The sequence below is a fragment of the Coffea arabica genome, chromosome 10e (assembly GCF_036785885.1).
Source record: "Coffea arabica cultivar ET-39 chromosome 10e, Coffea Arabica ET-39 HiFi, whole genome shotgun sequence".
Taxonomy (NCBI): Eukaryota; Viridiplantae; Streptophyta; class Magnoliopsida; order Gentianales; family Rubiaceae; genus Coffea; species Coffea arabica.
The window spans coordinates 13,267,747-13,279,548 of NC_092328.1; the positions used below are offsets into that span (position 1 = coordinate 13,267,747).

The following is an 11,802-nucleotide window of genomic DNA, read 5'->3' on the forward strand; positions in this document are numbered from 1 at the left end:
TACTTGCAGTCCAACGGGTGTAAAATCGGAATTAAACTTGCATTGATACAAAAAGAACCCGTCAAGTTTTTGGCGCCGTTGCCGGGGAGCGGCAATATTAGGGCCTAGTCATCTCTATTAATTTAGACATTTTCATTGTTTTTATCCAAGTTGTTGAATTAAAACTACAAAAATTTCTCTTATTTTTATTTGTAGTGCATGCACCGATCAAATAGAGAAGTTGGACATTTTGATCCTGAAATTGAAAGAACATTGCGGAGACAAAGGAGGAATACACTGCATCAAGAGGAACAAGAGGTTTGGCAGCCAATAGAAGATATCTTGATAGAATTACCATTTGAAGAAGAAATGGCGGAAAATGACCTAAATAGGCGAGTTCTGCGAGATTTTACTATACCGGGAACACAAGGTTCACAAACGAGCATAGCAAGGCCTGCGGTAAATGCTAACAACTTTGAGATTAAACCATCACTTATCCAAATGGTTCAACAATCTCAATTTGGAGGTAATGCAGTAGAAGATCCTAATACACACTTAGCTACATTCTTGGAAATTTGTGATACAATTAAAATGAATGGAGTTAGTGATGATGCTATAAGGCTAAGATTGTTCCCATTTTCATTGAGAGATAAGGCCAAACTTTGGCTACACTCTCATGCTCCCAATACTTTCACTGGATGGGATGAATTATCAAGAGCATTCTTAAATAAGTATTTTCCACCAGGTAAGACTGCTAAGCTTAGAATGGATATCACTAGTTTTAGCCAATTAGAAGGTGAATCATTATATGAGGCATGGGAAAGGTTTAGAGATCTGCTTCGGAAATGTCCACATCATGGACTGCCGGAGTGGTTAATCATACAAACCTTCTATAATGGTTTAGTTTTTTCTACTAAAACTATGATCGATGCAGCTGCAGGTGGAGCTTTAATGGGTAAAACACCCCAAGAAGCTCATAATTTGATAGAAGAAATGGCAGCAAATAACTACCAATGGGCCAATGAGAGAGGTAATGCAAGACGTCACGCAGGTATGATAGAAATGGACACTCTTAATATGCTGAGTGCTCAAATGAATAATGTGATGAAATTGCTAAGTAGACAAGGTCCAAGCTCATCTAATGCACATGTAGCATGCTGTTCTGTATGTGGAGGTGAACATGATACTAATGAGTGTGTTGATTCTGAACAGGTACAATTCGTCAATAATTACAATCGTAATGCTCAAAATAACCCCTACTCGAATACTTACAATCCGGGGTGGAGAAATCATCCAAACTTTGGATGGAAGGATCAAGGAAATCAACCAAGGCCAACCAATCCACCGGGATTTCAATCAAGGCAACAACAAGCTGAAACTAAATCTGGTTGGGAGATGGCAGTGGAAAAGCTTGCAAAAGTTACCTCGGACAGATTTGAGCGAGTAGAAGGAAGGATGGACCAACTCACTACAATGTACAGGAATGTAGAGGTCCAAATTGGTCAAATTGCTAGTTCTTTGAATAATCGAAATCAAGGAGAATTACCTAGCAAAACAGAGGTCAATCCTAAGGAGCATGTGAAAGCCATTACTCTTCGTAGTGGTAGACAATTAGAAGATCCTCCAGTGAAGGAAGTTGAGAAGGATGAGAATGAAAAACAAGAAGAAAAGCAGAGGAACCAAGAGGCGATTGTGGAGGAAAATAGTCGGGAGAATCCAAGAGAAAAGCAACCATCATCTTCCACTACCATTCCAATACCCCCTGCGGTTCCATTTCCACAAAGATTAAAGCAAAATAAGTTTGATAAAGATTTTGAAAAATTTGTTAAACTTTTCAAACAATTGCACATTAACATTCCTTTTGCCGATGCTATTTTGCAGATTCCGTCTTATGCGAAATTTCTCAAGGAAATCATGACTAGAAAAAGAAAGTTGGAAGACTGCGAAACAATAGCATTAACGGAGGAATGTAGTGCAATTATTCAAAATAAGCTACCACCGAAGTTGAAGGATCCAGGGAGTTTTTCTATACCTTGCACCATAGGTAACGTTGATTTTTCTAAAGCATTGTGTGATCTTGGTGCTAGTGTATCATTAATACCTTTAACGGTGGCTAGACAATTGGGTTTGCATGAGCTTAAACGCACAAATATTACTTTGCAACTAGCGGATCGGTCTATTAGATATCCAGTGGGAGTGTTGGAGAATGTATTGATAAAAGTTCAAAAATTTATCATTCCAGTGGATTTTGTGGTATTAGATATGGAAGAAGATATATCTATGCCAATTATTCTAGGTAGACCATTTCTAGCTACTGCAGGTACTATTATTGATGTAAAAAATGGCAAGCTTAAGTTTCAAGTAGGTGAAGAAGAAGTAGAATTTAATTTGAATGAAATGGAAAAATACCCTTCTTTTACCGATCATGCTTATTCTATTGGCACAATTGATAAACTAACCCAAGAGATGAGTCAAGTCAACCTTGACTTAGATCCTCTTGAGCATTGTTTAATGAGTTTAGGTAAGCAAGAAGATGTTTGTGAAGAAATTGAAGAATTGGCCAAGTACTTGGATTTTCAAGCACCTTATAAAAGGGGTAATTTGTATGAAAGTCTTGGCCAAGGAAAAGGGTTTTCACAACCTTCAGAAATTGAACCTCCAAGGTTAGAGCTCAAGCCACTTCCGACTCATCTAAGGTATGAATTTCTTGGAGAAAATAAAACTTTACCTGTAATTGTTAGTGCTGACCTTGATGATGAACAGTGTGCAAAGTTGCTAAGAGTTCTAAGAAGGTGTAAGAAGGCAATTGGATGGACAATTTCAGACATTAAAGGTATAAGTCCTTCTATATGCATGCATCGAATTTTATTGGAGGACAATTGCAAACCAGTGGTGGAAACACAAAGAAGACTCAATCCAAACATGAAAGAGGTGGTAAGAAATGAAATTCTTAAATGGCTTGACGCAGGTATAGTTTTTCCTATCTCCGATAGTGTTTGGATTAGTCCAATTCATGTGGTACCAAAGAAGGGTGGAATGACTACAATCGTGGGTAAAAATGATGAATTAATTCCATCTAGACTTGTGGTAGGGTGGAGAGTGTGTATTGATTATCGTAAGTTAAATACGGTAACAAGAAAAGATCATTTTCCCCTACCATTTCTTGATCAATTATTGGAGCGAATAGCTGGATATGAATTTTACTGTTTTCTTGATGGTTTTTCAGGATATAATCAAATAGCTATAGCTCCAGAGGATCAAGAAAAGACCACATTTACATGTCCTTATGGCACTTTTGCCTTTAGAAGAATGCCATTTGGTTTATGCAATGCTCCTGCAACTTTTCAACGATGCATGATGGCTATTTTTTCTGATTATATTGAGAAAATTATGGAGATATTTATGGATGATTTTTCTGTGTATGGTTCATCTTTTGATCAGTGTCTTCATAATTTGGAATTAATTTTGCAGAGATGCGAGGAAACAAATCTTGTACTGAATTGGGAGAAATGTCATTTTATGGTAAAAGAAGGAATTGTCTTAGGACACAAGATTTCCTCCAAGGGAATTGAGGTGGATCAAGCCAAAATAGAAGTCATCGAAAAATTGCCACCCCCAAGCAATGTCAAGGGGATAAGGAGTTTTTTAGGACATGCTGGCTTTTATAGACGTTTTATTAAAGATTTTTCTAAAATAGTAAAGCCATTATGTGATTTATTATGTAAAGATTCTCCTTTTCAATTTGATGACAATTGTTTGGTTGCATTTGAAAGGTTGAAGAAGGAATTGATTTCGGCCCCAATTATAACTTCACCCGATTGGTCAATACCATTTGAATTGATGTGTGATGCAAGTGATTATGCAGTTGGAGCAGTTTTGGGACAAAAGAAAGAAGGACGATTGCACGTCATTTACTATGCTAGCAAGTTGCTAAATGAGGCTCAACTCAATTATGCAACGACAGAAAAAGAGCTATTGGCAGTGATATTTGCTTTGGACAAATTTAGATCCTATTTAGTAGGATCTAAAGTCATTATATATACGGACCATTCAGCTCTTAAATATTTGCTGCATAAGAAGGATGCAAAACCTAGACTAATTCGGTGGATTCTTTTATTGCAGGAATTTGATGTGGAGATAAAAGACAAAAAGGGATCGGAGAATCTAGTTGCAGATCATTTATCACGTTTGGAATATATCCCAATCAAAGATCAGGTTCCAATTCAAGAGAATTTTCCGGATGAGTTTGTCCTAGCACTTAGAAATTCTCCATGGTATGCAGATTTTGCTAACTACTTGGTCAGTGGAGAGATTCAAAAGGGATTTAATTATCATCAAAAGAAGAAATTCTTACATGACGTAAAAAGTTACTTTTGGGAGGAACCATTGCTATACAGACATTGTGCCGATGGTATGATACGTAGATGTATTCCTGAAGATGAGGTACATAATGTTTTATATCATTGTCATAACCTTGAAACAGGTGGTCATTTCAGTACTTCAAAGACTGTGGCAAAGGTATGGCAATCAGGATTTTATTGGCCAACTATGTACCAAGATGCTAGGGAATATGTTAAAAATTGTGATGCATGCCAAAGAACTGGAAATATATCTCGAAAGAATGAAATGCCCCTGACTACGTTCTTGGAAGTTGAGTTATTTGATGTATGGGGTATTGATTTTATGGGACCATTTCCTAGTTCTTTTAATAATAAGTACATCTTAGTAGCAGTGGATTATGTTTCTAAATGGGTTGAAGCAATCGCTTCACCTACTAATGACTCTAAAATTGTACTTAGATTCCTTAAAAAGAATATTTTCAGTAGATTTGGTATACCCAAGGCCATAGTAAGTGATGAAGGGAAACATTTTTGTAACAGACAATTGGATTCCTTATTGTTTAAATATGGTTGTAGGCACAAGACATCACTTCCATATCATCCTCAAGCCAATGGACAAGCAGAGCTAGCTAATAGAGAGATAAAGCTCATTTTGGAGAAAACTGTGAATAAATCACGCAAGAATTGGGCTACAAAGCTAGATGATACACTATGGGCTTACCGAACGGCATTTAAGACACCCCTAGGGATGTCACCGTATCGTTTAGTCTATGGGAAAGCTTGTCACCTACCTGTGGAGATTGAGCACAAAGCTTATTGGGCAATTAAATCTATTAACATGGATTGTAATTTTGCAGGAGAAAAGCGATTACTTGAGCTAAGTGAATTGGAGGAACACCGACTACATGCATATGAAAATGCCAAAATTTATAAAGAAAAGATCAAATATTGGCATGACAAGCATATTATTCCTAAAAAATTTCTGGTAGGGCAAAAGGTACTCTTGTTCAATTCACGCCTGAGGTTATTTCCAGGAAAATTGAAGTCAAGGTGGTCGGGACCATTTGAAGTAACTCAAGTATTTCCTTATGGAGCAGTGGAAATAAAAGGAGAAAATGGTTCTCCATTTAAAGTAAATGGGCAAAGATTGAAGCCCTATTTGGCCGGAGAAAAGGTTCCTAAAGGAGTAAATTACTCCTTAGGAAATGCAATGGAGAATTAAAGAAGTTATAGGAAAGTCGAGCCAACGACTATAAACAAAAGCGCTTGTTGGGAGGCAACCTAATAATAATAGTGTATTTGTGTGTTTTTATGTGTTTCTTACATTTTGGTGTAAGTTAATTGACTAATTAGATGTATTTCACTTGTTTATAGGAGATACGGGAGTTTTATCATCCATCTTGGAGGTGCACTTGAAGATCATGTTGGCAGGGAGTTTTCTTACCAAATTGTGTTTTAAGTGTTTAAAATTTCTATGCCTATACATACATTGTGCATTTCAAGTGAGTTTTGGTGATATCATGGTTATAAAGGTTCATGGATTCATTTGATGTGTATTTAATGCTCAGAAATGCCATTTTGATGTAAAAATGCAAAAATGATCAAAGAACCTCACCCCTCGATTTTCAATGTAAATGTGTTTGTTGTGTTTTGAGAGGATGGATATTGTGTTTAAGGTATATTGCATGTGCGTGGGAGGTTAGAATTGATAAAAGTTTGTCCAATGTGTGTTTTGGAATTGGCCGGAAAAGGGAGAAAAAGTTTGAAAAATTGCAGTTTCTGCAATTAGTGCAGAGAAGTCAGGATCCGAGCTCGGATCCTAAAATCCCAGACAGATCCGACCGCGGATCCATAGATCCGAGCTCGGATCTTTTCCAACCCAGATAGATCCGAGGGCTCGTCTGTGTTTCTGTTGAGGCTGATCCGAGCCATGTAGGATCCGAGGCCTTCCAGAAAGGATCCGACCTCGGATCTCTTCGCGATAAGAAAGGAAACGAGGCCTCGGTTCCTCATTTTTTCCAGATTTCTCTTCTCTCTCTCTTCGAAACCCTATCCCCTTTCCTCCAATCTTCCATTTCATCCATAAAATTCCCAATTTTTCACAATAAAACCTTCCCTAACCTCTTGAGAGCATTAACCCTCAACAATTTAGAATCAAAAACATCAAATTGAGGGGTTTTGATCTTCAAGACGCGAAATAGGGCCAAACTGAAATCTAGCAATTTGAGGTCGAATTTGGGCTTGTTTCTATTCCATTTTTGCATCATTATCATCCTCCATCATCACTCCATCTATTTGAGGTAACAAATTTCGAATTTCTGTGACATTTTATATCTCTCATTTTTGTATATTTTTAGTTTTTCAATACATTTTGCTTAATTGTTGCAAATTCGTGATATAATTGTGCTACATTGTGCTCAAATCAGCTGTAATAATTATTTTCATGCTTATTTGTGTAAAAATTATGAATTTGGTGATAGTTTTGAGATTTCCTTCTCAATTTTTGGGCTTGAGCATTTTAGTGGTTTAAATTTGTGAATTTTGCTTTCAGTGAATATATGAACTGTTCCGAGAAGTATAAATCAATGTTATAATTGAAAATGATATGCTATCATTAGAGCAATAGCCCATTGGGTAAAAGTGTGTGTTCCCGATCAAGTTAAGCACATTGAACCACTTTTACTTGAAATAATTAATATTAGGATAACTTGGGAGTCATGTGTAGTTAACTTGAGTGTTAACGAGTGTTATGAATTGGATTGATGATATTCTCAAGTGTTTGAGTGTTTATTTTTGCAAATAGATATAATTTAAAATTGTTTGCACTTAATATGCATGAAATAATTTCTTTACTGCTAATATCCTTTCTAAGTGTAGGAATTGGATTTGAGAAGTGTTAGGAAGCTTATTTGTTTAAATTTGGGGACATTTTGGCAGGGAGTTTAGCCCTTTTTCAAAGGGAAACTCTGCCGAAATTTTCTTAAATTCCTATTTTAATATGAATGAGCGAGTTTCTATCTTTTCTAATACATACTCATCTTGTTTATAGGTGCTATGGCTCGTACAAGGAGGGCTCGTATTCGTACTCCTACACCATCGTCAAGTGAAGAACATACACCTTCTGTGCATGAGGAGTCGCCTGAGGAAGAATCTCCTTCGCCTGAGTCACCACCTCGATCTCGCCGGAAGACTGCATCCACTAGCCGTGATGAGCCACCGCCAGATTACGATACCACACGATTCACATCGCTCGAAAACCAAGAGTGGTATGAAGCCGGCCTAGCCAAGGAGATCATCATTGAGAAACACTTGGCTCCAGAGGTGGATGCGCACTACCATATTTCGACAGCATTCAAGCGACTTGGATGGGAGAACATCCTTCAATTGCCCAAGTACTACTACCCCAACTTGGTCCGGGAGTTCTACGCCAATGTGGAGAACAAGCAGAGCCACAGTGGCAACCTCATCGTCTCGTGGGTTCGAGGCAGGAAAGTGGTTCTCAATCGAGAGGCACTGCGACGTTTCGTTCAACTCATAGACGAAGGCGAAGATGTCAAACTGACTAAGGAATTCAAGGCTCGAGACCCTTGGCAAGTGGGAGAAGCCGTGGAGCGTCTAAAGGGTCAGTACCGTGAGCGAGGAACTTCGAAAAAACTCACGGTATATGCCGACTCCTTTGAGCATCGATACCACCTGATCTTCTATCTTTTTGCATTTAATGTGGTGCCGAAAAAGAGTGGTAAACGGGAGATCCGAAATAGCGATCTCTATTTTCTGGATAAGATGATACATGGATTGGGTAGGCAGTTGACTGGCATTCCTCTACCCAGCATTATCATCAGCTATATGCGGACCACAGCTCGCATGAGGGCCGGCGAGACTTGCTTCGGATTCCCTCGACTGCTATCCCTCGTGTTTGAGAAGCTCAAGGTTCCTCGTGGAACCGAGAGAGCGGTGGTAACTAGGTCTGTCGAGGAGGTAAATGCTTCTATACTCAACGCTTTGGGTATTTCTACTGATTTTGGAGCTGCTTTGGTCCGGGACACAGGAGAAGCATCGACTTCCACTCAGCCTCCGCCTCACACTGAACCACAAGCGGCAACCCAAGAGACGGAGGCACAGCAGACTCTTCCTCCTCCGATTCCGCGACCACCTCCTCAACCGCGCTCCAAGTGGCAAGAGCTTCTCAATGCTATTTGTTGTATGGAGACGCGAGTCGTCGAGCGCATTGACCAGACGGAGCGGATGATGACTGAGCGCCTCGACCGACATGATCGCCGCCTTCGTGCGATCGAGGATCATTTTCATATCCGACGGTCTCCTACTCCGACACCTCATCAGGAGGAGGGCCATATTGGTACTTCACAGGGTTATCATGGAGCCGAGGAGGCAGTAGACCCTCGTTCCGAGCAACCATGATACTTTTTAGCGGATTAGATCTTTTATTTCTTTATTTTTCTTTTCTTTTGTTAAGACAAACTTTGTGATTTCAGTTTTCTTTTATTTGAATCATCTTGTGCTACTTATGGTGTTTGGTACCCTTGTTGTCTCAATTTGGGCAGAATTTGGATGATCGTGATGATTAAGGGCTTCAAATTGCATCACCACCTATTTGAGGGAAGTTTCAGTTCTTTTACCTTCCTCTACAATGAGGACATTGTAGATTTTAAGTGTGGGGGAGGGATCACTTTATCGTATGGGTGATTGTGTCTTGAAATGCATGACTTTAGTTGTTTAGAGCTTAAAAATGTTGGAATTATATTTGGAGATATTGTCATGAGGATAATTTTTTGTGAAAATGAGGTTGTTGGCAGGGAGTTTCATCCATTTTTATGGGGAAATTCTGTCAAAATTTTTCTAAAATATCTTCCATTTGGATAACAAGCTATGTGTATTTTGGAAAAGTTTAATTCTTATTTGGCTTGAAATGAATTATTATGCAAGTAATATTTTTACATTTTAGAAAGTATATATTTGCTTAAATAAGAAAGGTTATGCTTAGAGTTTTGCAAGATTAATGATATTTATCATTTTTACTTAATTTTATAAGTAAGTGATTGATATAGTCAAAGAAAGGCCAAATTCTTCCTTTAATTATACTTAGAGGAAAAAAGAAATTGAATTTGATTATCAAAAAAAAAAAAAAAAAAAAAAGAAGAGAAAAATATTATTAGTAATTTTCTACTCCAATGATTCACATACTGAGTAACCGGGGGTTGGCATTTACAAATGTCGACATTCGCGTAAAAAAGTATTGGAATTAAGAGTATGATTGGCAATTTAAATGAGTGAAATGTCGAGTAACCGGGAATTTTCACCTAAAAGTGTTGATTTTCGCGTAAAAAGACGTTTTCACTATTTAAATAAAATGAATTGTGAATAAATCCCTCTAAATTGTTAAGTTTTGGGATGAGGAAGGCCATAAAATTGACTATGTGATTTACTTATTTGTGGAATTAGGATAGAATGAGAGAATTGATTTGAATTTGTCAAAATTTAGGCATAATTATTTTTATTTAATTGAATATTATGAGTATTTAGTGTAATCTGAGAAATGGCATAATAATTGGTTTCTAGGTTTTTGAGGAATTAAATTTGACAAGAGTACGCATACTGTTTTCTCTATTGAATATTTGAAGTAAGTTTTGTGTAAAATTGCTTGAGGACAAGCAATGATTCAAGTGTGGGGGAATTTGATAAGTGAATATTTAACGTACATTTTGTATGAATTTGGCATGAATTTTTGGTATGTTTTGAGAAGATTAAAGCCATATTTAAACTCTTTTGGTGATAATTGCTTAAATATTGTTTAAGAGTTAAGAAATTGATAAATGAGTGATTAATGCGTAATTTTGTGAAATTGTGAAGGTAATTGATGTATGAAATTCATGCACAAGTTGAAAGAAATGTCAGGGTCATCCAGAGGACAAAGTACACAAGAAAGTGGGAGCAAAAATGTAGAAAAAGGGAAGAAGTGAAAAACTGGAAAAATGCTCAACACGGATCCGAGGTCGGATCCGTGTGTACAAGAGGGATCCGACCCCTCGTCTGTACTTCTGGCGGAGTGTATCCGAGGTCAGGACGATCCGACCTCGGATCCATCATGGGAAGGCCTCGGATCCTATAATCCGAGCTCGGATCCATTATCACTCCTCGGATCCGAGGCTCGGATCTGTCTCTCTCCTCAGCAAGTGGCACAGCCGTTTTTCTTTACCTTTCTCACAACTTTTACAGCTATTTTGAGGGACAGAAATCGGTGGCACATGCTTCTGCAATAAAAGAGAAGACCAAATGAGTGTGGACAAAAGGAACATCATATCTTTGACTTCTTTTTACAAAATCTAAGTGGAGGAAATTATGAAGTGAGAGGAATGGAATTTCTACCACCTTTTATGCAGAAACACAAGGGAGAAGCAAGGAGAACCATACGTAGCTAGTTTTCCTTCTTGCAACAAGTTTTCTCTCTAGATAGGAGTACTTGGAGAAGCATTTTTTTTTGGAGAGTTTTCACTTGTAATCATATTGTGCAAGAACATAGCAGTAATTGGAGAGCTTCACCTTCAATTGGCTAAGCTTTCTTTTATCTTTCTTATACTTGTACTTTATGATGTTTTGCATTAATAAACTTGTGAATTTGATTGTTAAATCATTCATGAGTAGCTAAACTCCTTCATCTAGGGAGTAGATGAAACTTATGGCTAAATAATACTAATTGAATGTGATTTACACTTGTTATATCTTGAGTTAACTTGTCTACTTGTGTAGCTGTGATTTCTTGTTATTGTTTGATCACCAATAACTTGTTTACAGTTGTTATTGTTCAATGAGAATTGGTAATAACAATGGAAACACATGAGTAGAGCTTGAGTTGTATGTTCATGAAAATAGAAATACACTTAAGTGGATTACTTAGTATTTCATGAATTAAAACAGAGTTGTAGTAGTATTTCACCATGGAAATAGGGAAATCTATATTGCTCTAAGCCATTTCATCATGGAAATGAGACTTGGTAATCTTGGAAATAAATCTCTGGTTAAGCAAGAATAATAGCAAGAAGTAAATCCATTTATTTGTGTAGTTTATGCCATAAGTGGAATCTACATCCCTAGAATCTTCATTAAGTGAAATTTCTCTATTTGCATTCAGCATTTGTTAAATTAGATTTGTATATCAGATTTGTAGATTACAGCATTAGATTTTCTCTGCTCAAAATTAATGGTAAGTCTAAATAATAGAGAGAACAGGGGCTTAGTAATTGTTTAAATTGCTCCTCGTGGGATCGACCCGATACACATCTTGTACTAAAATTTCGACCTGTATACTTGCAGTCCAACGGGTGTAAAATCGGAATTAAACTTATGGGCCATTTGGTGGATCTAAACAGGTCGAAAGCTCTACTAACATTCATGGTAGTGGATATTATGAACAAGAAATAGATAAATCTCATGACGGTTCTTCTTTTGATTCCAATAGCATTGGATT

General features: G+C 37.4%; 1 protein-coding gene and 1 non-coding gene across 2 annotated transcripts; one reads left to right on the forward strand and one right to left on the reverse strand.

Moving 5' to 3' along the window:
* Window positions 1-198: 198 nt before the first annotated feature.
* Window positions 199-5,541, forward strand: LOC140015114 (uncharacterized). The gene is made up of 6 exons (XM_072067001.1): window positions 199-438; window positions 1,192-1,746; window positions 1,861-2,947; window positions 3,206-3,298; window positions 4,463-4,651; window positions 4,739-5,541. Exons 1-6 carry the CDS (start codon window positions 199-201, stop codon window positions 5,539-5,541), a joined length of 2,967 nt encoding a protein of 988 aa, XP_071923102.1.
* Window positions 736-842, reverse strand: LOC140015545 (small nucleolar RNA R71). Its single transcript, XR_011822198.1, has one exon. It is a non-coding gene; the product is annotated as a small nucleolar RNA R71 (small nucleolar RNA).
* Window positions 5,542-11,802: the final 6,261 nt, after the last annotated feature.